Source organism: Pyrus communis, chromosome 16, assembly GCF_041283825.1.
Source record: "Pyrus communis isolate YQ-2024b chromosome 16, ASM4128382v1, whole genome shotgun sequence".
NCBI classification, from domain to species: Eukaryota; Viridiplantae; Streptophyta; class Magnoliopsida; order Rosales; family Rosaceae; genus Pyrus; species Pyrus communis.
This window is the reverse complement of record NC_142580.1, coordinates 1,684,108-1,711,714: the sequence shown is the minus strand read 5'-3', so window position 1 is coordinate 1,711,714 and position 27,607 is coordinate 1,684,108. Positions and strand designations below refer to the sequence as shown.

The following is a 27,607-nucleotide window of genomic DNA, read 5'->3' as shown; positions in this document are numbered from 1 at the left end:
TTTGTTCTCCTTTTCTCCTTGGCGTTTTCTTTTGGTCGGTTATAGTTTTTCCAAATCCCCATCCTTCCCCCACCCTTTTCTATATTGACCAAATTGGGTTATATTTTCTTAAAAATATACTCAGCCATATAAAGTTCCATCATTCATACCCAAAAACAGTGAGTGATGGATTGGATAAGAGAATCAGAGGGACATACAGCCGCCCCTACCCAATTTTCCTTCATCATCATCATCGTCGTCGTCGTTCGTGACTCATGTCCATGTCATGGACATGTTATTTTGTTTGATTAATTACCTTTTTTTTTCTTGTTTTGTATTTTGGATAAGACTACGATCACGCCTTAACCTCCCCTCCTTTAGTCTTTTTCTAATGCTTTGTCAAATTAGGGTTGCCAAAAGCCCACAGTTTCGTTTCCTCTATGTCTAAGAAACCCTAAAGTGAAAAAGAGAAGGAAGTTGGACTAGAAATGTGAGAATAATATGTGCATATATGAGTTTGATTATAAGTTGTGAATCATTGTGACTTGTTATGATATAAGTTAACAATCCGTTATGAAAGTAACTTTGTAAATGTCATATCATTTATCAAGAGAAGAAAATTAGGAAAACCCCACATTAACGAGAGATTTTAATATGATTGATTGGAAACTTGAAGAAAAAAATTATAATCAATTGTATTATGACACTACGTGTACCAAGCCGTATTCTCGGCACACTAAAATGTTTCTTCACATTATCCCATCCCATTGTACTTTGAAATCCCTTATCTTCGCTCTATTTTAGTAAGAACAATACTTGACTACTCAAAGATGAGTAGGAACTCCTACTAAAAACTCTTAATGTTTTAATCACAGAGCTTTGTGCTTATGATCAGAACTGTTCATACTATGAATCACACTATAAAGATCATCTCTACAAAAAATAAATTAAAACTAAAGTGGTTTAGTCAATTTATTGTAGCAAATACATAGACAGTTCGTAATACTTTTACCAATATTGTTCATCTGTTTTTAAACAGTTTGATGACTAAATGACCTTAGTTTTAATTGATTTTTTGCAGAGGCGATCTTTACAAGGTGATTTATAATATGAATGGTTCTAATTATAAACATGAAGTTTTATAAATTGACAATGACCAATTTTGAAAATTTTTAAGTAGAAGTTCCTACTCATCTTTGAGTAGCTAAATATTGTTCTTTTTAGTAATCCCTAAAGTCAATATAGCTATGAAAGTAATGTGTAACATCCCACATCGACCAACAGAAAAGGGGTGATGTGCCTTATATGTACATGCCCACCTTCATATAGCACGAGCATTTTGGAAGCTCACTAGCTTCGGAGTTCATTGAAACTCTGAAGTTAAGTGAGTTCGATCGAGAGCAATCACAGGATAGATGACCCACTGGAAGTTGCTCGTGAGTTCCTAGAAACAAAACCGTGAGGGCGTGGTCGGGGCCCAAAGCGGACAATATAGTGCTACGACGGAGCCGAGCTAGGATGTGACAGAATGGTATCAAAGCCACTCTGTCGTGTGGTGTGAATGTGTTGACGAGGACTTCGGGCCACTAAGGGGGGTGGATTGTAACATCCCACATCGACCAACGGAGAGGAGGTGATGTGCTTTATATGTACATGCCCACTTCCATAGAGCACGAGGCATTTTGGAAGCTCACTAGCTTTGGAGTTCATCGGAACTCTGAAGTTAAGCGAGTTCGAGCGAGAGCAATCTCAGGATAGGTGACCTACTGGGAAGTTGTTCGTGAGTTCCCAGAAACAAAACCGTGAGAGTGTGGCCGGAGCTCAAAGCAGACAATATCGTGCTACGGCGGAGCCAAATTGGAATATGACATAATGCATTAGAAAAATGAATATTTAGGGCGTGTACTAAACATGGTTTAACTGACAATACATTAAGGCATGAATTGGGGTGAAAAAAATAAATATTTGAGTAGCATCCTTAGGCATGATGTTAACATATTTAAGGTGTGATGTTAACCTGTCATCGGCCACCCTTAAAAAACAATATTAGCCACCCTAAACCAGAATTAAATAAATTAAGTACTAAGATTCATGCGTAAAAGTATAGGTACATATCTTTCAACATTATCCTTGAAAAGTTCGGTGTGCTCTTACAAAGAAATGATTCGTCCAATGAAATTAGAGTAGCGTGTGTATTATATGTGCATGTATTTACCCTAATATAATATATGTGGTCGGCTGCAACATCTAAATGACATTGACTGTACGTGAGTCCTTAAAGACCAAGATTTAGGTTAGAGTTTGGTTACCTATAATTTTTTTTAGTGAACGATTTGTAAAAATTCAAGAAAAAAAACTAAAATCCTCATTATAAATTCTCAAAAAAACTTATGATATGTCCTAATTCTAAGATAGAATAACCTCCCCTCTTCCAAAACTTTTTGATGCCCTGATAAAATGACATTGGCTGTGCATGGATGGAAGTCCACTAACCCTATTTTCTCTCTAGCCGGTCGGTAAATATCTCAATCAAACAGTGAAATAATTGGTGCTAATTCATCATGTTTGAAAAGACTTAGTATATTTGGCATTCAGCGTCGAACTTTGTTTGGTGATGACAAAGAATAAAGCTATAAAATCTTTATGAATATTTTTACTGCTAATTAAGTAGGTAAAAGGTGACCTTAGGGCTGGATTAGTACTCTAGATTACTAGGAATTAAAAAGTATACCATTGTTATTTATTCATACGTTAGGTCCTATGGTCCATCAAATTTGTTATGTTATTCTATTTGCTTTTCCTTTTCCTAAGGGAATATTGATCCATAATAACAGGTTGTCACGAGAATATGTATTTTTATCTCATTAAACGTTAGTTGTATATATTATTTATTATTTGTTATAAAAATGGCTTTTTAGCAACAATAGTATCTGAAATTAGCATAACTCCTCGCTTTGGTCTATGAGATTTGAAATCAATGGTAATGGTTCCTGAGTTTATCTACCGTCAATCATTTTGGTCATTCAATGAAAATTTCTGTTAAATGATGATCAAAATGAAAATACCCTTAATTTAAAAACATTGGTCCAAAATGATTTAACAAAAATTTAGGATATTTTTGTCATTTTTTCTTTATTTACAGAGATTTTTCACGGAATGACCAAAATTATTGATGGTGAACAAACTCGGAGGCCAGTTCTATCGATTTAAATCTCAAAAATCAAAACGAGGAGTTATGTTAATTTCAGATACCATTTTAACTAAAAAGCTTAAAAAGATAGACGGGGTTAATAAACCGTGGAGATGGAATAAAATAGTCAAATTAATCTAAAGTTAATTAGTCTACTTTTTACATCGTGCGGTTTTGGAATGTGCTTTTTCTGATATGATAATGTGATTTCCTTAAGATTACACGTCAGAAAGATACGATTCATGTGCCGCGAAAAGTTAATAAAATACTCAAGTTAATCTAAAGTTAATTACTTTGATATAGCAAGTAGCAAAATGTTTTTTGGTTCAAGGATGTAGCATATTGCTTGAGGAAGAGATTGAAACGTACTTCTTTTCCACTTTATATATCAAGATGGAACGGCAGGTTTGGACGATGGTGAGATATTTATGTATATACATTATTGTGACAGTCTACATTTGTTTTTGGGTAAAAAGAAGGTCTATTGAGAATTTTAACATTGGGGATCACAGTGTTAGATACAAGTTTTAGATAGAAACAGAGTGTGAAGTGTGTAAAAAAAAATTCAGTTTTATTCACAGAGGTGTTTCGTTGAACACTTGATGAGCTTGTTGTCGTCAGTCAAATCAGGTTGCGCACATGTCAACAAATATCGACATATGCCGAAGCAATCTGATAGATGATACAAAGAAAATTTATCGAGTGTTGTCAACACTATGTCAAGGTATCCCGGCAGACATTACATGAAATACTTGGTAGGCATAAAAAAAAAACTCGTATCAAACATTCAAAAGGTCCTCAAAAATGAAAATCCTTGAAAAACCTTCACATTATACATTATACTTTATGAAGTCCGAATGGACCTGAGACCACTTTGATCGCTAAGTCCATCCGCTCCTGCCTACAAGTTACAACCACAAAACACCATGACAATCACACTCCAAAGAAGGATCAATCACAAAGTAACTCGCATGTCTACTGCAATTTTAAAATTAGACAGTCTACACTTTCGGATACGAAGAGTAAATTATCCGGGCATGCAATACTGACCTGGACACTCAAATTAATTTGGTCGCCTTGATATTGCGAATTAAATTAATTAACGGCAGCATTTCATGCAGGTGGTTGGTCAGATCTCAGGCACAACTGAAATGCAACTCATTAATCCATACTGTAATTGTAGAATTAAATTAATACTTACCAAACTTCTGACTTTGCTATATGTAGTCATATGCCATGTTTCGACTTTTAAACCAGTGCAAATACAAAGAAAGTAAAGGAACATTGCCCCATAATTTGGTGAGAGCTTACTTGCGGTTCCGATATATCACTATAGGTTTGTAACATTCCAAACGAATAACGCAATACCGTGTATTTTTACGTTATCATTTAACATCATGTTAACACTTCAAAATACGATGGTGACTTACAAGAGATGCAGAGAAGTCTTCTCCCGTAAAGCCGTGAGTAATCTCATGGACCACTTCTAATGAAAAGTTATGCCAATCTCATAAACTATTTTAGCTGAAAAATCAATCCTTGTCTGCCAAATAGTAGGTGCCACTTTTTTTCTTCTGCTGAATGCAAGTTTAAAAATAGTCTGTCCTAATTTTTTAGCTTAGTCTAAAAACTGACGTACTCAAGCACCAAACACAATTAAGAGCTGAGCTTAGGATAAATGGATAATGTATTATTTATCGTATTGCATAAACAACTTGTCAAATGCTTTGTATATTTCAAAGCTCTACTGTATTTTGCAGTACAACAGCAATTAGGTACGTAATACAGTAGCAACTATTTCTTATTTAAGTCGATAAATCCATCGATATTATTCAAGGATGCATGCGCCGTCATCGGCATCATCGTCGTCTTATCGTTTGTCAAATGGGAATCAAAAACTTCAGAAATTGCTGCAGAATATATCTCAATTCATGACATGAGACTTGTTCAAATTGACGTAATAGTATAATGTTGAAGTCTTGTTCAAAACTTCAAGGGGCATGTTGCTCGTCTGGCGGCACAAGGTCAAGCGAAAGGGGCATGCCTGTCTATAAGATACATTAGGCTCCCATAAGAGGGTTTTGTACCAACTGTTGACAAGTTCGAAGTCACCACCTTACCCGGCCGATAACTTCTCGATCATGCCCGTTTTGTACGCCTTCCCACTTGAAGGGCCAACTCCGTATCAATCTTGAGGGAGATGTCTAGAGCCTTTACAGAATGAGTCAGTGCACCACTGCAAACATAAATTGCACTTTGTAAACCATACCAAGAATATACTAACGATGACTGAACCATAATATCGGTAAAATATCATTTCATATGTTGTCCCTGCCAGCCTATTTGCAATGAGATGCAATTTTCACAACCTCAAACGATGAGATTACACACTGCCACCGTCTTATTTCAACGGAGCAGCAGTGCACCCTATCTACAAGCAGCAGATGTGAATTGAGGATGATCAAAATGGAACTATAAAATGGCCAAGAAGAAGAAGGCAGAATGATTTACTATTCATTTAAAGAACTCCAGACGACGGACTAAACAGCTTAAGTCATGCCAAGCCAGCAGGCTTAATGACAGATTAGGAAGCTGCGCCGTTACCTAGAAATGAAGTCAACCCCTGTTTGTCCAATCTTGTGTACGGTTTCAAGAGTAACATTACCAGATGCCTGTTGCAGTGAAGCAGATAAGTCAGAAATAAAAAGGGAAAAATTGAATCCATGCGATTAGTAGATATTTCCTTAACCTAGATACAAAGAAAGAGTCCTTAAAAGAAAATAGTGAAACTACTATATAAGATGTTTATGGAAAGTTCCATACAGCCTAACAATCCACATTATCTACACCAAGATTATGGAATGGCATGGCAAATGTTATAAGAAATCGGATGCTTTGAAGCATTTTACAGATGTGCATGTAAGGAGCTTTAAGTTATATCAGTTTTTAGGACTAAAGGAAAAAAAATTAGCAAAACCATTGGTTATAGATAATAGAAAAAACTGAATAAATAACTTAAGCTACCTCAGTTTCGAATCTCCGATCAATCAATTTCACAGCTTGTTCGAGCATGGATACATCAACATCCCCACTTGGTAGTGGTACAACCATATTATCCAACATTATACGCGTCAAGGAAGTCTTTGTTTGAGATGCATATTCCAATACCTTTTCTATCTCCTCAAATGTCCGGGTCTCAACCTGGGAATCAAAACGAAATACCCCATTAATGATTTTTTCCCCAAGGAAAGCTGATCCTGTCCCTGTGTTTAGTCAGCATTCACACGTGTCCACATGCACACACAAGAGATATTAGAGAGAGAGAGAGAGAGAGAGAGAGAGCGAAGGATTTTGTAACAGATTGATGCAGGACATATCAAACTTAAATCACACAGAATGTCAGTGAAAAACTCAGAAATAACTAGGGATGTCATGAATAGTGATAGAAGCAAGATAGTGAAACTATGTGATGAGTTGCAAAAATTACCTCAACATCCATCTGAAGATTCCCTTGCTCTAGATACAGGTCTACAGATTTCAGGGCATTTGTGATGCCTCCGGCAATTGATATATGATTATCTTTTATCATTACCATATCAAATAAACCCATTCTGTGATTCTGTCCTCCACCAATCAGTACCTGGGGCAAGAGATTTTTTTTTTTTTTTTTTTTTTTTTTTAAGGTCAAGCAAAAATTAATATACAACTGACAAGAACGTGCTTATGTGTGTGTCTGTGTGTGTTGGTTTGTAGAATAAGCAAGGATCCACACCGCCCACTTGTCCACCAAACGTAAACCCGGAGCAGTTTTTCTCGTCTCCAAAATACATGCAGGACTTGCAAGATCTGCCATTGCCTGCATGAAACACTGATTAAAAATCGTCCCTTTACACAGCCAACAAAAGATGCCATATTAATACACATATAATAGGCATAACATGACTCAAATACTTTTTCTCTCTCATCTACTATCCACTTTGATTTCTGTTGTCGATTTCCTTTGCAGTTTCTCAAAGTGGTCAGCGCTCCATTATTAGCAAGTTGGAGACATATATCAGTAACAACCAAGTGAAAGAAAACAATGACCCTCTTTTAAAGATTTAGACACAACTAAGTAGTTGCGTTATTATACAGTGTTTTAATCTTATGATACGGAGGACTCCATAACAGGGAAGCTTTACTCCACTACCATCACGATCCACATTGAAAAAATTGAGCCTCCCTTTTGCAATGGTATATACCTGTTATGTTCTCTAATATTACAGATTCAAAGCTGGCACAAAACATAAAAGGAAACAAAATATTACCTTAGTTAAAGTTGCTACTCCGCTCATCCTCTGCATGAAATTCAGAGCTACCCTCTCAGCTACAACAATACTGTGTGCCCGTCCTGCATATCAATTTGTTAAATTTTCAAGGAATTCTCAAAAGCTCCTAAAATTTCTTCAGATTCTGAATTACCATAAACTTTTCCAAAACCTAGGCCTTTATGTACAGAGTCTCCGTCCTTTTGAGACCACTCAACCTGTATTGAAATGTAAATCAATAATGGAAGGATGAAAAGAACAAAAACTGTTGAGTACACAAAATGCAGTGCTTTTATACCTTCAAAGATGGATCAACTTCATAAAATACCATCTCTGCAAGTGCAATTCCAGCAATTATACCATTCTCCTTTGCCAAGAAATGGGCTTCTACTTCCATATGAGATGGAATGGTAGCTAAACATGTCACATCACCTACAATTGAAACAACAATCTTGCTAAATAATATCTTTTGAAAGTGAGGGAAATCCTACACTCGCCATTCGAAAATTGGACAGAGCAATTGGATCTCAGTACTAAAACCACTTGAAATAGGTTCTTAGAAATGAAGAAAAATTTCAAACCTTGATCCCCAGCATCCTCAGCAATGGCTGACTTGATGACACCCCACAAATCATAGGTCGGATGTGAAGGAGGTTGTATTGGCAAGGATTCAAATGATATTCTGGGATTTTCTGTTTGAGTTGCTGACATTCTAATAATCTTCCTGCACGGGTCCAGACAGGTCAAAACCATTGCACATCATCTGTCTAATATGTAATCAACTATGAACATTAACAAAACCTGAACTTTCATCATGGAATTGGGAGAAATGTAACTTACGAACAGAATTAAGATTTCTGACAAAACCACACAGTTTCTTTCCCAGATTCATGTTACGCATTAATGTGAGGAAAGAAGTTACTTTTGCGCTCATCCTGAGCATGGCAAAAGGTTTCACGGATTACATTATTCATCATAAACTCATCAGGAAGTTAATGACCATTAGATAGAGACTAGACTAGTCGTAGTTGACATCGCTACCGGAAAATTTGTCAAAAGCATATTCTACTTTCTTTCTTTGTCAAAAGCATATTCAATTGACTTTCTCTTAACAAGAACAAAAACGCAATCTACTGACTCTGAAATCTACTACAACACTACAAAATGGAGTAACCATGAACGGCAAATGGGCAGAGCAACACCAATTTTGTTAAACTGGAAGAGATAAACATACAACCTACGACCCAAAAATCATAAAGCCACAAGTAATGCAACTGAGAAATGCCCGGAATTTGATGATGTCAAAATCAAATTTAAACAACACACATCATATAATTCCACAATACAGCGTGAACTAAAGCTATAAACTTTAGACAAAAACCATGAAAACACAAAAAATTGAGTGATGGGTTCCATTAATTTGCGCACGAGAAACATTCATAAAACGAGAAAAGGAAACAAAGAGTATCGAAAGTATGGTGGGGTGGAGGTTAGTGCTATACCTGACTGGCGATCGAAGGCGGAAGCAGAGGGGAGGAGGGTGGAGAATCGTACCAGTTGCGGACGAGTTTTGGAGAGAGAAACAACGAGAGGAGCAACCCATCTCCTTAAACTTCCTTAAAATCAATACCAACTCATCACTCAACTTATCACAATTCACAACCCCCGAAATGCCCGGAATTTGATGATGTCAAAATCAAATTTAAACAACACACATCATATAATTCCACAATACAGCGTGAACTAAAGCTATAAACTTTAAAGCAAAAACAGACAAAACCATGAAAACACAAAAAATTGAGTGATGGGTTCCATTAATTTGCGCACGAGAAACATTCATAAAACGAGAAAAGGAAACAAAGAGTATCGAAAGTATGGTGGGTTGGAGGTTAGTGCTATACCTGACTGGCGATCGAAGGCGGAAGAAGAGGGGAGGAGGGTGGAGAATCGAACCAGTTGCGGCCGAGTTTTAGAGAGAGAAACAACGAGAGGAGCAATCCATCTCCTTAAACTTCCTTAAAATCAATACCAACTCATCACCCAACTTATCACAATTCACAAACCCGAAATCAAGCCCGTAACTAAAGAGTATCCTAGTGTTAGACAAATAAGGAATATGGTTGGAGTTCTTGTGTAATTGTATATAATATTATTATTAGAAGAATAAGCCGTCCTACAGCCGTCCTACCTTGTCCTACCTACACACTAGCCGTCCTACAGCCGTCAAGCCGTCCTACAGCCGTCAAGCCGTCCTACAGCCGTCCTACCTTGTCCTACCTACACACTAGCCGTCCTACAGCCGTCAAACCGTCCTACAGCCGTCCTACCTTGTCCTACCTACACACTAGGACGGCTACCTTGTCCTACCTACACATTTGTATCATGTATATATATCCTTGTAATCTTGTAGAGAAAGATAATGAAAAAATAAGCATTCTCTTCCATAAGCATTCTCTTCCATTTTTCCACATTCATGTATCAATAACAAATATAATTTTTAGCCTACATACCTTTTTCTACATGGTATACAGAGCAGGTTTATAACCCTAGCCCTAATTTTTTTTTTCTGCAGCTTTCTCTGCCGTTCCCATGGCTGTTCGTGGCCCGTCCCGTCCCTCCTCTGCTTGTCGTCCCCTCCACTGCACCTACTGCAATTTTGATTATCATACACGAGACACCTGGCATAAACTTCATGGCTATCCCATTGGCCATCCCCTCCATGGCCAACCGTGGCGACCACCGCGCCGTGCCACTGCTTCCAGTTCTTCCCGCAGCCATGCACCTTCCAATCCTCCCAGGCAGCCACGGTTTTCTGCTTCCCGGCCCCATAATTTCACCCAGGCCCATCACGTGCAAGGCACCCAGGCCCCCGCCTCCTCTTCTACTCCAGCGACCCACCAAGTGCACGGGACCCAGCCCACTTTGCATGACTTGCAGCTTGCCATGCCTGACCTCTCTGCCGAGCAGCACTCCCGTGTTCTAGCTGCTCTACGTGACACCACCACCCCTCCTCAGGCCAATGCCGTGCTCACTACTGATTTTGCCCAAGGTTTGTTACCTGTCACCTCTCGTCATGGTCAATGGATTTTTGACAGTGGTGCTACGGGTCATATTACTTCTTCCGCTTCATGTTTGGTTAATCGTTCTCCTTCACATTTGCCGCCTGTTTCTTTGCCTAGTGGTGCTTCCGCTCCCATTACTTTTACCGGCACTCTTCCTTTAAATTCCTCAGTTACTTTGAAGGATGTTTTATGTGTCCCTAATTTCCGAGTGGACCTTTTATCGGTTGGTAAACTTACAGATGGATTATCGTGTTCCATAACCTTCTTTCCTTCTTGGTGTGTTTTGCAGGACTTGGTTTCGAAGGCGATGATTGGTGTGGGTAAGCGACGTGGCGATCTGTATTACCTTGTGGCCCTTACCTCTTCTCTCCCCACCCGTCAACCTCTCTGCAACATCATTACCATCCCCTCCTCCCTCTGGCATAGGCGTCTTGGTCACCTCTCATCCACTCGTTTGCAAGCTTTAGCATCTAGCTCTCTTAATTGCACTTTTGATTCTAGTCATATTTGTGATGTTTGTCCGTTGGCAAAACAAACTCGTCAACCTTTTCTTTTGAGTTCAATTTCATCAACTTTCCCTTTTGCTTTAATTCATTGTGATATTTGGGGCCCGAATCGTCAATCTTCTCTTTCTGGTGCTAATTATTTCTTAACCATTGTTGATGAGTTTTCTCGCTTTACGTGGGTCTTCCTCATGAAACATAAATCCGACACTCAACAATTAATTAAGGATTTTTTTGCTTATGTCACTACCCAATTCTGCACTACCATCCAATGCATTCGTACTGACAATGGTGGTGAATTTTTATCTCTTCGTAGTTTTTTCTCTGATCATGAGGTGCTTTTACAAACTTATTGTGTTTATACCCCCAACAAAATGGCGTTGTTGAAAGAAAACATCGTCATCTTCTTGAAACCGCTCGCGCCCTTCGTTTTCAATCCCATCTTCCTATCAAGTTTTGGGGGGAATGTGTTCTTACCGCTACTTATCTCATCAATCGTCTTCCTACCCGTCTTCTCCATCATAAATCCCCATTTGAGGTTCTCTTTTCGAAAACCCCATCTTATGACCACTTCCGCGTCTTTGGTTGTCTGGCATATGCCACCTCTGTCACTCCCACCACCAAATTTTCCCCTCGGGCTCATCGTTGCATTTTTCTCGGTTATCCTCATGGACAAAAGGCCTATACCCTTTACGATCTCGACAATCACCGCATTTTCACTAGTCGAGACGTCATTTTTCACGAAAGTACTTTCCTTTATGCCGTTTCTCACCCTCCTATTCCATCCTCTTCGCCTACCCTACCCATCCCACCCCCTCTGGACTTTACATATAACCCACCCCTTCCTGCCCCGACGCCTCACCCTCCTCCACCTTCCTCCCCTTCCACGCCTCCCACAGATTCCCTTGCTACCCCATTACCCGTTCCTCCCCATGCCCCTGCCCTCTCGGCATCCCTCCTTCCCCCCCCCCCCCCCCCGCTACTTCCTTACCTTTCACCCTTTTACCCACAGACATCCCTACCCCCCCACTACCTACCAATCCTCCCCTTCCCCGCACCTCTTCCCGTGCCCATAAACCTCCATCCTATTTAAAAGACTACGTTTGCTCGCAGGTGATTCTGCCATCCCACCCATCTTCGACTTCGCAACCCGGTTCTACACAAGGTACGCGATATCCACTTTGTAATTTTCTCTCTTATCACCGTTACTCTCCCAGGCATTTTTCTTACATTAACTCTGTCAGTCGGACTGTGGAGCCTTCCTCCTTTGCCGAGGCTGCCACTGACCCCAATTGGCAACGTGCTATGACTGAGGAGCTTCAAGCTTTACATGCTAATGGTACTTGGACTTTAACTTCCTTGCCCCCTGGCAAAATTCCCATTGGTTGTAAGTGGGTGTACAAACTCAAGCACAATTCCGACGGCTCTATTGACCGCTACAAAGCTCGTTTGGTTGCTAAAGGCTTTGCTCAGGCTGAAGGTATTGATTATCATGACACTTTTTCTCCTACTGCTAAGATGATTACGGTGCGTTGTCTTCTTGCTCTTGCTGCTAGTCAGTCTTGGTCTCTTCATCAGCTTGATGTTAATAATGCTTTCTTACATGGTGACTTACATGAAGAAATCTATATGTCTCCTCCTCCTGGTCTTCGGCGACAGGGGGAGAATCTTGTGTGTCGCCTTCACAAGTCACTTTATGGTCTTAAGCAGGCTTCTCGCCAATGGTTTGCCAAATTCACTAGTGCCATCATTTCTGCTGGTTTTCAACAATCCAAAGCTGACTATTCATTGTTTACTAAAAAGTCTGGTATTTCTTTCACAGCTTTGCTCATTTATGTGGATGATATTGTGATTACAGGCAATGATGCTAGTGCCATTAATTCTCTGAAGTCTTTTCTTCGTGATCATTTTCGGATAAAAGACCTTGGTGATTTAAAATATTTTTTGGGTATTGAGGTTTCTCGTTCCAAACAAGGGATTTATATTTCTCAACGCAAGTATGCATTAGAGATTCTCAAGGACTATGGTTTTTTGGGAGCACGACCCATTGCTTTTCCTATGGATGACACAAAATTATCTGATAAAGGAGAACTTCTCAAGGATCCTGAAAAGTATCGACGATTAGTAGGTCGGTTAATATATCTCACTATCACTCGGCCGGATATCACCTATTCTGTGCATGTTCTAAGCCGTTTTATGCACGAGCCAAGGATATCTCATATGGATGCTGCGCTTCGTATTGTTCGTTATTTGAAGGCTACTCCAGGTCAAGGTTTATTATTTCGTTCTGACAACCAGACCAAGTTAACTGCGTTTTGTGATTCTGATTGGGCAGGTTGCCCTATCACTCGCCGTTCGACTACTGGGTATTGTGTATTATTGGGCGGTTCTTTGATTTCTTGGCGGACGAAACGACAGAAAACCGTTTCCCTCTCTTCAGCAGAGGCGGAATATAGGGCCATGGCAGGTGCTTGTTGCGAGATAGTTTGGCTTCGTTTTTTGTTGAAGGATTTGAACATTCCTTTGGATGGTCCTTCCATTTTATTTTGTGATAATCAAGCAGCGTTACATATAGCTGCCAATCCTGTTTTTCATGAACGAACTCGTCACATTGAGATGGATTGTCACTTTATACGAGATAAGATTGTAGATGGCACAATAAAAACCAAGCATGTGGGTACGGCACAACAGTTGGCAGACTTGTTTACCAAACCTCTTGGGAAAGAAAAGTTTTCGGGTATGTTACGCAAGTTGGGAGTTCTTGACATCCACTCTCCAACTTGAGGGGGAGTGTTAGACAAATAAGGAATATGGTTGGAGTCCTTGTGTAATTGTATATAATATTATTATTGGAAGAATAAGCCGTCCTACAGCCGTCAAGCCGTCCTACAGCCGTCCTACCTTGTCCTACCTACACACTAGCCGTCCTACAGCCGTCCTACCTTGTCCTACCTACACACTAGGACGGCTACCTTGTCCTACCTACACATTTGTATCATGTATATATATCCTTGTAATCTTGTAGAGAAAGATAATGAAAAAATAAGCATTCTCTTCCATTTGCATTCTCTTCCATAAGCATTCTCTTCCATTTGCATTCTCTTCCATTTTTCCACATTCATGTATCAATAACAAATATAATTTTTAGCCTACATACCTTTTTCTACACCTAGTGGGCACGCATTTTTTTTTCTTTCAATTATCATTGTTTTTCTATTTTAATATACCATATCCTTAGAAGTAAATGAATAAGGGGCAGAATTCACCTTTCACGTTTCGAAATTCAAATATAAAATTTTTCGCTTAAATAACTGATCATTTATGTAACGAACATCATTACACCGAAAAAAACCACTTAAACGAGTAATAAAATATAAAATAAAATAAAAAGGAGATATTGTAACTTAATATCGTTTTGTATAAAAAGCTTTGTCAAAAAAAACAGACAAGATGAGTCTAGAAAGTTTGCAACTTTGGTATCATTGGATTGTCAAGTTGCAATCCTTGGTTGTCAAAGTAAAAAAGCAATCCTTGGTTGTCAAAGTAAAAAAGTAGCAATCTTTTCTTTGGAGGACGGTGGGGGGTATCCAAACTCGAAAGTCAAGTTGCAATGATTCAACATAATGAGTAGTGTCCTCAGCGTACTTGTGCAACCATTTACTCGAATTTAAGTAAGAAAGAATAACTTGAAACGTGTTTGACAGTTTGATAAAATGTCAGAGTGTTTTTATTAGGAAATTGATCTACATTGATTCTACAACATCAATAATTTCATTAAGTAAGTCGGTTGTATAAATTTTAGAATATCATTGTATTCAATTTTTTGTTAGCTCTAAATACTCCGTATCTTTTTTAAAGTCTTATTTTCAAGTTTTCATAAGTCTTTCTCTACTCCTTTTATCTTGAAACTCTACCTCATAATTGCATTTTAATTTTTAACTAGATAGTTTGTAGGTTCTCAATTCACAAGTCCAAAAATAATAGGCTGCACTGCACCAGGCACATGGTTTAATTTAGTAAGGGTGCGTTTGTTGCACCGGATTATTTCGGACTGGACTAGCTTTATAGACTAAGCTTGACTGGCTTAGACTAACTGACTTAGTGAAGTGTTTGGTGCAGAATCAGACTAAGAAGCAAAATAAGAATAAGGACAAAAAGGAAAACGAAGTTTTTGTTAACAAAACTTTCTCCAAAATTTTCTAATGCAAAGAAATTGAACGAAATTGAACCCAACACCAAAATTTTCTATAGAGTCCAACTACACCTAGCAACCAAATTTTACGATCTCTCAAAAACGTGATTTGAACCTTCAAATTTTACATTCCAATAAATCAATGGAACCCAAAAATCCAGCTGAAAACCCTTGGAATTTTTCAATTGGGAACTCAACTTTCTATTCAATTACCACTCATATGAATTAGAAGAAGCCAGATAAAAATCACATTGATTTTTCGAACTTTCAAACTCACCTTTCCATTGATTTTCAATCTTTCCTCATTTTCCAAATTACCCATCCACTCCTCTCTCCCCCTCCCCCCTCAAATTGTCAAATATGCCCCAAAAACTCAACCCCTTTTCGTTTTCCCCAATTTTAATATCCAACCCAACCTGCAAATTTCTCAGGGCAGCAAAAAGCCAAACATTTGCTTTCTAGAAAAGAGAGAGAGAAAGCACTGAAATTTCCACAGAACTCGAAGACTTTTCGCTCATTTGAGTTCTTCAAATTCAATGCAATTTTTCAACTGGGGACTTGAAATTCGCTTCTCGACTTGCAGCGCCGGCAGGTTCTCCACCGACACGTCGATTTTGGCCGTAACGTCCACCGACAGCAGCGTCGCTTCGACTGTGAGTTGCAGTTGTCCCCCACCCCCCCCCCCCCCGGCGCACGACTTGGGCCACGAAAGAGCAAGCACCACGCGACGCCTGGTGACGGCGCCGCAGAAGAAGCGGGGACCGGATGTCAATGAGCAAAACTTGGGGATTGGATGTTGGCCTTCCTTTCTAGTCGCTTAATACCAAGCGAAAGCTTGGGATTAGGTAGCCTGCTTTAGCGAACCCCAGAAGGCCTCGTAGTCGAGGCGAGTCCCACTTATTTTATTCCGAGGACACACCAAACACAATATTATAGTCCTACTTAAGCCAATCCTTCCTAAGAAGGTGAAACAAACGCACCCTAAATATCTTGCTTAATTAACCAATATTTGTATCAAATCTCCATAATGTCTGTCTAACTCGTGGATGATAGCGATTTCTCATGATTTTTTTGGGCAAAAAATAGCAATATCCGAATGAGGACATTGTTAATTTGCAGGCACTTTCTTGGAACCCTGCCAAAGAAGCCGTTCATAGTTTGCTTCATACAATTAATTGTCACGTTTTTCTATATGGAGCTGTTTTCATACAAACCCATGTGTAGAGTTGGTTATGATTTTGTCTCTACTGCAAAGCATAGCAAGTCAAACATTATTTCAAAGAATTTCCATACTATTATAATTTGGAGAGCATCTTTTAATCTTATAATGCCTCCCTTTCATTTCACATTTGTGCCTTGCAAAGGAAAAACATATCAAGTGTGACCGTGAAACAGTCACGTTGTATTACTAATTCACGTATTATATAAGTGGATGATAATACTGATATTGTAAAACCTTATTGAATGTCATTAATATTACCTGGCTCTCAGGTAACTTGAATATCAAGTTCCTTGACCTAGTAGAAGAGCAAGAATCATGAAGTCTTGAAGACTTAAACTCTAGAGATACATAAATTGCAAAATAGAATGATGTATATAGATTATAAAGTATTAGAACATATTGAAAATATGGAGAACAGGAATATAAAGAGTCTCGACTTAGACGAGTCTAGGTATGCACCTAACCTAGGCAGGTTTAGACGTCATTTTTTAATTCTTAAACGCATAAAAATTAATTGAGATGGTGGTCAGTTGCACAGGTTGAGATTTCATAACAATAGGCGGTATGACTATCAAACTAAAAATTACTTGATAGGGATGAGTTTTCGTTTGAATAAAAAAAGGTGTTGTTACAATTTAAACTTCAATATTGTTTAATTTCTGTGTTTTCCAAAATGGCTGCTATTGCGTTTGTTCAACCTTTTGACAATCATATCTACGGCATTCAAAAACAACACATACACAATTCAACAGTTGAGAGCACCCTTGTTTCATTGGCGTTGAAACTCTACCAACAACAAAATTAAATAACATTCAAATAGTCCTATTAATTAGTTTTTTTAAATCCCCTTATGTCAAAGATTCTAACAGTACCCAGTCCAATACAGACGGCACTCAACTTCTCTTATCATCCCTATAATTCTTTCTATATAAATAAAAATATATATTAGAAATGAGCATGCTGATCGTAATGTCATCTCCTCCAAAGAGCTTGTTAATCACTTATGTTATTTTTCTGCTTCTGCTTTTGAGAATGACATCAATGGGAAGCTGCAGCAGAGTTTTGAAGGAAGTTGAAGTCGATGAGTTTAAAAGATCGATTCAAGGCATGCTTCCGAGAGGCCTCGTGCCTCCTTCTGGACCGTCGCCATGCCATAACAAGCTCAGCCCATTCCGGGACACCGAGCTCTCTTATAATCACGATGATTATGTCATGTGCCCGTAATATAAGTTAACCCTAGAAGAAGCAGAAGCAGAAACGGGACTTCTCTTATTTTCTTTTATTTGTTTTCATGACCATGGAAGATTGATAATTTGATATAACTCAACGCACAGTTATGTTTCTTCCTCATTATTTTCATTTCTTTTCTGGGAAATTAGTGTTGATATTTGCAGAGTTGGATTAGAACATGAATATAGTGTTCCAGTTCCCAGAAGGTTATTGGAATTCCATAGAAAATACAGGGAAAAATTCGAGCTCCTTGTTTAATATCTTCTTGTAGTTTTACTTCTTGGAAGCACACATACAGTTTATCAATCTGTATACCACGCATACTTGATTAAAAAAAAAAGAGGCATTCGTATCACTAGAGACACTAAATTTATTCATTATATAATGCATCAGTTCTTGATTAATGTAAATTTAGATATGTACATATTTTTCAGAAAAAAAAAAAATCCTGGGTGATTTAAAATTTATTTATTACTAACAATTGCGCAAACGCATCATTTGTGAATAATTTTGGTGGTAAGTGATGACTCTAGCATTATTTATATATATTTATCTTATAATGTTAAAAAAAAGTTTCTATATGCATGGTATTGGTAGTAAATTAGTACCCACAGCAACTCCAATGGGCTTCTTAAATGGGCTCCTAACAAAAATATAGGGAGAAGTTTGGAAAAATTCATCTCCAATCACATCTCTATTATGCTCTAAGATGGCAAAACCTCTAGGAGCTCCTTAGGGCATCTCCAACCGAAGGAGAGCCAAAAGGCTCCCTTTAGCCTTATAGCTATGCAAGAAATTATATTTTAATGAACAGTGTCATGCTATATTTTATACCATCTCCAACCGAGGAGGCCATAGGCCAAACATAGCCCTTTGATAAAAAACCATCTCCAACCGAAGGGGCCAAAGGGCCATAGGCCAAACATAATTTATTATTTTAATTGAATTAATATGGTTACTTAAATTAAACTACCATATTAAAATAAGGTTTTCAGACATATTTTAAGTGCTACTTGTCGCCAAATGAATAAGCCTCCGGATTTCTTATTTTTATATAATCTCAATAATTTTTTGGATATGATTTCGAGTGACATGTGTTGCTAACGTGAGTAACTCTCCAAATTTCTTATCTTTATGTAATCTTAATAATTTTTCGGATTGGATTTCGAGTGACACGTGCCGCTAAAGTGAGTAACTCTCCAGATTTCTTATCTTATGTTATCTTAATAATTTTTCATTTAGGATTTCAAGTGCCATGTGTTGAGATATAATTGGTTGTGCAAATTTTAGATAGGATTCTTATTTACGTGACACTTCTTATCTTTAGCTTCCAATGTTAATAAATTGGCTGGATATTGGGGTAGAATTCACACACCTCCAAACGCCTTCACTTGTTTAAGAACGACCCTTGACACTATCTTCCGAGACCCATCAATAAGCCCTGCAAAGAGCTTCATCTTCTTTTTGGGTCCAAACCTTTCCTTTCATTGCAAATGTAGCCATTTGAAAATTATTGAAAAAATTAAAGGAAATATTATTGGAAGATGTAAGAGAATAGAATGTGAAGAATTGAAATAAAATGAGGTAAAATAGTATGGAATGGTGAAAAGTATGTGAGAAATGGTGTATGAATGGTTTAGGTATTTATAGGAAAAAAAAAAGTAAATAAAAAAAATCGTCAAAAAAAAAAAAATTCAAATTCCAACGGTAACCTAACGGCAGCATGACGTCAGCTAGCTTTGCTAGCTGACATTAAGTAGTTGTTGGCATTCAAATGGGCTGAGCTGGAAAGCTGGCAAAATGTCAAGCTTGACATTTTGGCGCTAGAAGGCTGGCAAAATGTCAAGTTTGACATTCTGGTGCTGGAGAGCTGGCAAAATGTCAAGCTTGACATTCTGGCACTGAAAGGCTGGGCTATAGAGCTGGTGGGTTGGCTGCTCTTGGCCAGCCCTTTGGCCAATTCCCCCATTTTTGGCTACATGGGGACCACGAGCTTTTTGGCCTAACCCTCGGTTTGAGATGGTTTTTGTGTCAAAACGGGCTATTTTTAGCCCTATGACTATTTGGGCGAGTCGGTTAGAGATGGTCTAAATCTAGTGAATGAGAAAGGAGCTCCTAGCATTAATTATTACAATTTTAATAACATGAAGGGAGTCCAATATCCTAGTGGATAAGGGTGTTGGGTTCCTATCCATGTGTCTTGGGTTCGAAACTCCCCCTCCCTTAAGTTAGTGTAATAGTTTTGAACTCTTCTCCCTCCGCTTAAAATACAATTTTAATAAATTTTAAATAAAAATAAGTGGTCATTTACCACAGTGGTGGAATAGAGTTGAGACCTTGCATGAGGGTATGAGTTCGAACTCTGTCGGTGGCTAATCTAACAAAGTCTATATATCGTTTGACAAAAAAAAAAATTTAATAAAAATTTTAATCCTATAGTTCACAAATCACAATTATCATGACTTCCTAAAATAGAGAGTATGATCGGAGTTTAAATTTTATAAGGAGTTTGTAAAATAACTTCTTAATTTTTTAGCTAAAATTTAACTTAAAAATAAAACATGATTGGAGATGCTCCAATATAATCTGTCAGTTTTAGCTAAAGAAAAAAAAAAATGAATTGGGCATATTTGGGTGCATTCAGCAAGTCCAAATCCAAATATCACAAATTTTTTACAAGCCCAATACCATATTGTTTATCTGGTCTGGCAACCTTGATCCAGCCCAAAAATTAACTAATCACTGTGTGGGCCATTTGTATTAGGACATGAATTGGCTTCTATTGGACCTTTCAGAAATGACTTGGCCCAATCTAATTAACTCACAAAATGACCAAGATATAACCAACCAACTATAAATTGCATGTGCGTGGATACCCAAAAAAAGGGGACAGAATAATAAGCTAGTTGTTGTTGCCTATTTTAGTGAGGGGTGGAAGAAAAAAAGTTTAGGAAAATTGTAATGTATTTTTTTTGTGTGTTAAACAATAGGAAGAGAAAAAATTGCTCACAAAAAACACAAAGTCTAACGGGAAAGAATCACCTATATTACATAAGAATCCTATCATAACTCTACCTAGTATTTACACAAACACATAACATCAAATATTAATTAGAACACTTTCCCTTGAGTACTCGGAGAAACGTTGAGGAGACTCTCTCAAAAGTGAGGCTCTAGACTCTCTGTCACCTCATATTTTTGGCACAATGTATTATAATATTGGCACGGGAATTGACGTTTAAAATGTGAGGTGGCAGAGAGTCTATGAAGAGTTCACTTTTGAAAGAGTCCCTTTAGCATTTCTCAAATACTTAAATAGTAGTATTAGCTCTTTAGGTAGGACATTACAGTAGTTGATGAAGTTACCTTGCTTGCATTTATATAGAATACGTGAGTCTCAAATAGAGAACTGCACCTGAGTAAATCTCACAAAATTTGATTATGGTAAAACGCAATGTGGGACAAAACATATAATCTAAGAAGAAAAGTGAGTAACTGCAATAAGTCAAAACTAAAGTCTTCTAGATGCAAGTAAAACACCCACAAGGGTAAATAGGTGCCTCGTCAAAACTTGGTCAGGCAACAAAAACTCAATGGGGTAAAAGAATCTTGATCATAGGGAAAAGAGTGCACTAAGGTAAATTAAGTATGTTTCAGAATACTCTCCTGAGTTTGACAAAACTCTCCTTGAGAATTACAAGCGTTGCAAATCAGACAATTCACTTATGCCAATTCACTGAACAAACTTTTGAAAAGTAGACTTCGGTAATGACTTGGTAAAGTAGTTGGCAAGGTTGTTTTGGGAACATATATGCTTGACTTCAATTTATGATGCTCTTACTACTGATGGGAGAAGAAGAACTTCAACACAATATGTTTGGGTTGTCTTCTTTGATGTATCCCTTTTTGGTTTGGTCGATACAAGCGGCATTGTCTTCATAGATCATTGTATGTACATCAATGACGGAAGGAAGTCAGCAAGTGTTCTGAATATACTCAACAACAGCTCTCAGCCAGAAAAATTCACTGTGACCTCGTGAAGGGTTAGAATTTCAAAAAGGTTTGAAGAAGTCGCAACTAAGGTTTGTTTGGTTAACTTGAAAGATATTGTGATGTTTCCAACGTTAAAGACATGACTAGTTTGAAAACATGCCTTGTGCAAGTCATATAAATAACTTGCGTCAGCATATCCAACAAAGCAAACATAATTTTGAAAAGAATAATGTTAGGGAGACCAAATTTATAAACTAAATTTGCAAACCAAATGATGTGTCACCAACAAGAAATATACATATTAATCAACACTTAAGTAATAAACCAATCATCAACAACCTTATCATTTGGTTTACAAAATTTAGTTTAAAAATTTGGTCTCTTTAGCATTACCCTTTCAAAAAACCAAGGGGGTGGTCTCTATTTTGAGTTGCTTAGGGATAGAATAAGCCCAATCCCTAGTACTTTTGAGGTAACAAATGATGTCTTCAACACCATTAATCTCAGTGTCCGTGTGTTGGTGTGTTGCTATATTTTGTTAAAAGATTAACTGTGAAAGAGATGTCTAATTTAAAGCACTAAACTAAATACAAAAAAGCGCTAATTATGCTAAGATATGAAACTTCAACACAAAATGAGAGTTTTGAGTTTATTGGTAGATAAGACGTGATATCATGTGAGAGGTTGGACAAGCACATCAAGTATTCGACCTCGGATTCTATCGACATTTCAGAATCACACGAGCACAGCTAACCTCCATCATGGTCGTCTTGTTTTCTTTCTTTATTAATGCTCTCTCTCTCTCTCTCTCTGTTTCTCTTTGTTGGGTGTTAATTACATAATCCCACTAGCATATCCGGCTTGTTTACTCTATAAGTAAGGTTCTGACTAGTTACTTCTGGCCATTCAACACCAATCAGAAATAAGATACACCGTAAGCCAAAAACAAGTAAAATGAACTTAAAAGGAAAAAATTAAGATAAAGGGAAAAAGGGGAATTTTTTTTGTGTGCTGCATATTTCTTTACATGTTTGAATTTGAGTAGACGAGAAGGGGAGAGAGAGAGAGAGAGAGAGAGGAGGTAGAGGGGAAGTTAAGAATGAGAGGCACGTGACATGCACCATACCATTCACTTCCCTAATTTCTTCATGCGCAATGTGTCACCCGTGAGTCAAAGTCAAATCCCCTCTGTCACGTGTCAAATGTAGCTCAATCCCATATGTCCCCACTTTCACACGCTTCAACCCCTCTCATCAGATATTTATTTATTATTTTCATATTTGATCAATTAATATATCATCATCTCTCTATAAATTAAGCCCCTGATGCTTGTGACAAAACCAGGCTAGGCTAGCACACATCCTCTCTGCCAGATCAGAGGTACTACTTGCTCTTCTTTTTATTATCGTCTGCGTTCTGCTATTTGTGTTTTACTTAATTTGGTTACGTTATAAGTACCATACATATTCTGAGTACAACAATTTTGCACCAGATGGATATAAATTTCCAGCCGTGCAGAATCTGAAGGAAGAGATTCTATGCTATTTTTATACATGGGTGAGTACTTTCCATGCTGTGCTTGTCATGCGAGCAGCCCTTTCTTGGATTGCCCTTTTTTTCGTTGTCTGTTCGACCTTGAAATATATATAAAAACCCTCGCTCGAATTGTCTTGCATAGTTATAGGATTAGAGAATATTCAGCTTCCAGGACCACTTTCTTTTTTTCTTTCGTGAGTAACCAGATTTGTTTATGTGTCGATCAACTTAATTGATTAATTACTATAATTGGTTTTGGGTTTTCTCATACATAATCTTACCTGGAAAATGTGCCCACCCTCCATGATTTTGTGAGGCGAACAAATTGACTAATAATATGATTTGCATGAATTACATGTGTGCATTTTATGTGTTGTTTGGTAGATGTACAGCTTTGCATGTGAATTTCAGGTACAGTGAGACTTCCAAAACGCTAGTTGGGTACATATATATGTAGATATATAGCTAGAGTGATAGAATATCCATTCAATTTCACCCTCTAATGTTATCAACTTTAGTCTAATTGAAATTTTGGTTCATGAACTAAAAGGTCATGAGTATTGGCCCTTGAACTTGTCACAATATAGAGCAATGGTCCATTTGAGTAACACTATTATAAATTTCATCCAAAATAAAGAGTTTAAAAGGTAAACTACTGGATGGATATTATAACGGAGTTACCAACAAAGACTTTTGCTACAAATCGTGATAAGTAATTTAGAGAGGAATACTCACGAGTTAAACCATATATTTGTGTATAAGCTAGTTTTAATAGGAATATGTCTGTATTTACTTCATCTTAAACAATATATAATTGAATTAATGGGTTATATTGTCTTTCTTATGACATATGGAGCGTAGCATATTTTTACACAACTGAAATATGGACTGCTAATTAACGTTGAAGGCAAGGTTAAGATTCTAGCACATATAGATGGCTAGAGTGATGCAATCAATTAGTTTTGGCCCTTTTCCATGATCGAGGGTCAATGGCAAGGTGAAAATAAGGTGATGTTGGAAAATATGAACTCTAGGTCTCCTCCTCCATACAGTTAAGTAATTTACCATACTACAGTTCAAATAACTTGATCGATTCCCTCTCTACCTTAAAATTTGAGAAGGTAACTAGAAAATGGCTTATTGTATATTAGCTAATTAAGGGTATGCAAATGCAAGGTTGATCTGACAATGAATATGAGGGTTATGCAAGGGACTGTTCGCTTGACAAGGTTTTGCATGGAATGTGACACCCCAATCGATCTCCAACCCTCTCTTCAAATTGTCTCGATCTGTCAGTTTTCTAATTGTCCCCATTACTGCCACACCCATATACTATCTTCACCGAACATGGCGTACACCAGCCCAGGCAGCACCTGGTATCCGGGTCTGATCTCTCCTTCTCTCTCAAATAACTGAATGCTACTACTGAATTTTATAAACTGACTATATTGGAATGTACAATAACAGTTCCTAATTTAGTCACAAGGACTTATAATTGATCACAAAGTTGGATCAAGTATAATCTTCTCAACCCTACTTTTAACTACAATTGAGTATACAGATGAGCTTATTGTTTATCTTTATTTCCCGTATGGCTAAATGTATAATAGCTGATTTAATTTGTTTTCAATGACCCAAGCAAAGCCCGTGGATGACACGATACAAGCACTCTGGTCTTGGCTGGCATAAACAGGCCAATATGGTAAGTAACTGGTGTGGAGCAAAAAATAATTCAGAAAATTCTAGAGCTGACATGTGGACTTTTATTCACAATTGACGAGATGTTCTTTATTAAATTGACGAGGCCCACATCCACTCCACGTGCAGTTCAATCATGAACTAAAGATATAACTAATAACCTACCTTTAAGCTTTCCTCATTGAAGACAGGTCGGCCCTAGATATTCTACACACAAAGAAAACACTGAGGCATCATATGTTCATTGTCCCCGTATGTGGAGCTCTTTCTGCACACTCCCTCTTAGTTATGGTCTTTAATTCACTTACAATCCATATAGGCCTCGTATGTGGAGCTGCTCTGCCTACTTGTACTCATCATGTACGAATGTTCATTATCCCCATCCCCCCTCCCCCGCGCCGCCCCCCCCCCCCCCCCCCCCCCCCAAAAAAAAAAAAACACTGAGGCATCATATGTTCATTGTCCCCGTATGTGGAGCTCTTTCTGCACACTCCCTCTTCGTTATGGTCTTTAATTCACTTACAATCCATATAGGCGTCGTATGTGGAGCTGCTCTGACTACTTGTTCTCATCATGTACGAGAGTTGTAAGTATCAATCACAGATGATGATGCAAGTATTGTCCTTATTGATATGTACAATAATGATGTGCAGGAAAAGGAAGTTTCCATAGCTAGATCATCACAAGGCCAAGCTATATGATGACCTACTTCTGTTCTCTAGCTTGCTACATAATATAATCTGGACTGGAGTATACATAGGACCTCCATTAGCTTGGAGCCTGGCAAGATCTCTGATGAGCAGATTATATATATTGCTTATCCAGTTAATTAACTCTAAAAGAAACTTATTAAACAGCTCATGATCAAACTAACACAAGTAAAACCATCTCCAGTTTTCTATTGATCGAGATGTTTAAGGAGAATGCGCATACAGTTTCCGTTATAAAAATGTTGGTTTGATTTCTAGCAACATATATAGTAGGAATTATGATCTTCCAAGCCCTACGTATGCAGGCTGAAGTTTTTCTTTGTTACGCTATTTCTCGTTTTGATTATTTGCAGAGAGAGATCTACAAAATTACTTAAGTATCTGTACTTATTTATAGGGTTCTTTAGATATAAGCCCATGCAATACTTATTTTCTTGACAAAAATCTATCTCGTTTTAAACATCCAAATAAAACCCAAATTTGAAATAAACTACCATGTAAACAAATAAATACCTATTATTTTCAAAATATTTACAATTGTGCCACAACACCCTAATTATGTTGATGAATTTAATTATCCACCATAATTATGGCACATAAGTGCTTTATTATTACAAAAGTATCTACTTTATACTTGTCTTACCATCCATTTCTTATATTTGTTTGACAATCATTGTAGGTATGGTAAATTATTTTGCATGTATACATTAGGCACATTTTGTTATTATTATATCTGTGTGAAATAAATTACCTATATTTTTAAGTAGAATATAGGTAATTAATTAACTTTGAATCAATTGGCTAAAAACATCCTTTTATTTTGTAGGTAAACTATTTTGCATGTATTATTACATATACTAGGCACATTTTTTTTTATTATGTGTTGTTTGCAATCAATCAACATTCATTTATTCTGTAGGTAAATTATTTTACATGTATTATTACATATTTTAGGTGCGTTTTGATATTATTATTGGTAATTTTGACTAAAATAACATTTGTATATCTGTGAAAAATACTAATTTACCTGTTACAATTATTTGAAAAGGAAAAAAAATGCTCATTTTACATAAATGTGAAAACAACTATATAAGGAATCAAAACTCTAATATCATGTAATTTTTGTTATTAATATGCATTGGAAATCATGACACTAAAATTTTTCTTTTCCAAATCTGCATAAACGTTTTAAAACGTGTAATTGAATGAAATAATATAAAATAAATGTAGATAACAAGTAATAGACCCAAAGTCAATGATATTAGGGGTAATTTAGACGTCCAAAAATACCAATTTTGCTAAATCATACTTAATTATGGATATTGCTTAGTTGGAGCCTAGTCATTGAGTTTTTATTATAAAATTTTACAATTGTGGGTTTTAGTTAATGAAAATTGAATTCCAAGGGATATACTTCATATTTTCAATATAGGTCAAATTAAGCACATGTATAATGCAGTATTGTAGAAGTTGAGGTTCCACTATAAAACTAAATGGTAATATAGGGAGAATCTCAATTACTTACAAGCGCATATAAAGTCTTTTCTTTCATCAATGTGAGACTCATTTTCATTATGTATATCCCACATATATAATATGACATCATATGCATGGAGAGTGGAGAGCGCAGGTTCACCATAATTAAGTATATGAATTAACAATAAACCACGTTGCTCGGCCTTTGTAATAATACCCTAGTTCCCTTCCACACTAGCAAATATTTTTATATTGATGAATCCACATGGGATAATTAACTTTATTCAATGATGCATGCATCCTACAATATTTAAACAAAAATGCATTTCTAATAATATTAGGTTTATATTATGCAGCCTCCATCTTAGACAAATTAATTTGAGTGGTGTGATTTTCTTTCCACACGAGTTCGAACTCCTTTTTCATAATTTAAACGAGTTTACATCACTTGTATATTTAAAAAACTCTAGTGTATTTATTGTCCAAATATCATGAAATTTCAGCCAACC

The 27,607-nt window shown here is 37.2% G+C and overlaps 1 protein-coding gene and 2 long non-coding RNA genes across 16 annotated transcripts; 2 read left to right on the top strand and 1 right to left on the bottom strand.

The window, feature by feature from the left end:
• Nucleotides 1-4,838: 4,838 nt before the first annotated feature.
• On the bottom strand, nt 4,839-9,569 carry QPT (quinolinate phoshoribosyltransferase). 14 transcript variants are annotated; one of them, XM_068470736.2, is made up of 12 exons: nt 9,378-9,569; nt 8,979-9,092; nt 8,058-8,200; nt 7,775-7,908; nt 7,631-7,694; nt 7,477-7,559; nt 6,942-7,025; nt 6,657-6,809; nt 6,194-6,370; nt 5,774-5,841; nt 5,290-5,405; nt 4,839-5,213 (listed from the first exon to the last, which is right to left on the bottom strand). In XM_068470736.2, exons 2-11 carry the CDS (start codon nt 9,077-9,079, stop codon nt 5,309-5,311), a joined length of 1,104 nt encoding a protein of 367 aa, XP_068326837.1. In that variant the 5' UTR covers nt 9,080-9,092; nt 9,378-9,569; the 3' UTR covers nt 4,839-5,213; nt 5,290-5,308. The 14 variants fall into 14 exon arrangements, with proteins under 14 accessions (XP_068326837.1, XP_088543510.1, XP_068326836.1 ...); XM_088687384.1 differs by having other exon boundaries at nt 4,839-5,217; nt 5,285-5,405; nt 8,979-9,088; XM_068470735.2 differs by having other exon boundaries at nt 4,839-5,217; nt 5,285-5,405; nt 9,378-9,555.
• A 711-nt stretch (nt 9,570-10,280) lies between these two features.
• On the top strand, nt 10,281-11,153 carry LOC148689807 (uncharacterized). Its single transcript, XR_015958000.1, has 2 exons — nt 10,281-10,525; nt 10,828-11,153. It is a non-coding gene; the product is annotated as an uncharacterized LOC148689807 (long non-coding RNA).
• Nucleotides 11,154-23,006: 11,853 nt separating this feature from the next.
• Nucleotides 23,007-25,947, top strand: LOC148689806 (uncharacterized). The gene is made up of 2 exons (XR_015957562.1): nt 23,007-23,058; nt 23,171-25,947. It is a non-coding gene; the product is annotated as an uncharacterized LOC148689806 (long non-coding RNA).
• Nucleotides 25,948-27,607: the final 1,660 nt, after the last annotated feature.

Excerpts from the sequence above, each read along its gene's own strand:
- QPT (XM_068470731.2), bottom strand. The coding sequence starts at position 9,079 with ATGGGTTGCTCCTCTCGTTGTTTCTCTCTCCAAAACTCGTCCGCAACT. Across the intron at positions 7,026-7,476 it reads GAGTAGCAACTTTAACTAAG|GCAATGGCAGATCTTGCAAG; the intron begins GTAATATTTTGT and ends TGTTTCATGCAG. Across the intron at positions 5,842-6,193 it reads ATCGGAGATTCGAAACTGAG|GCATCTGGTAATGTTACTCT; the intron begins GTAGCTTAAGTT and ends TCACTGCAACAG.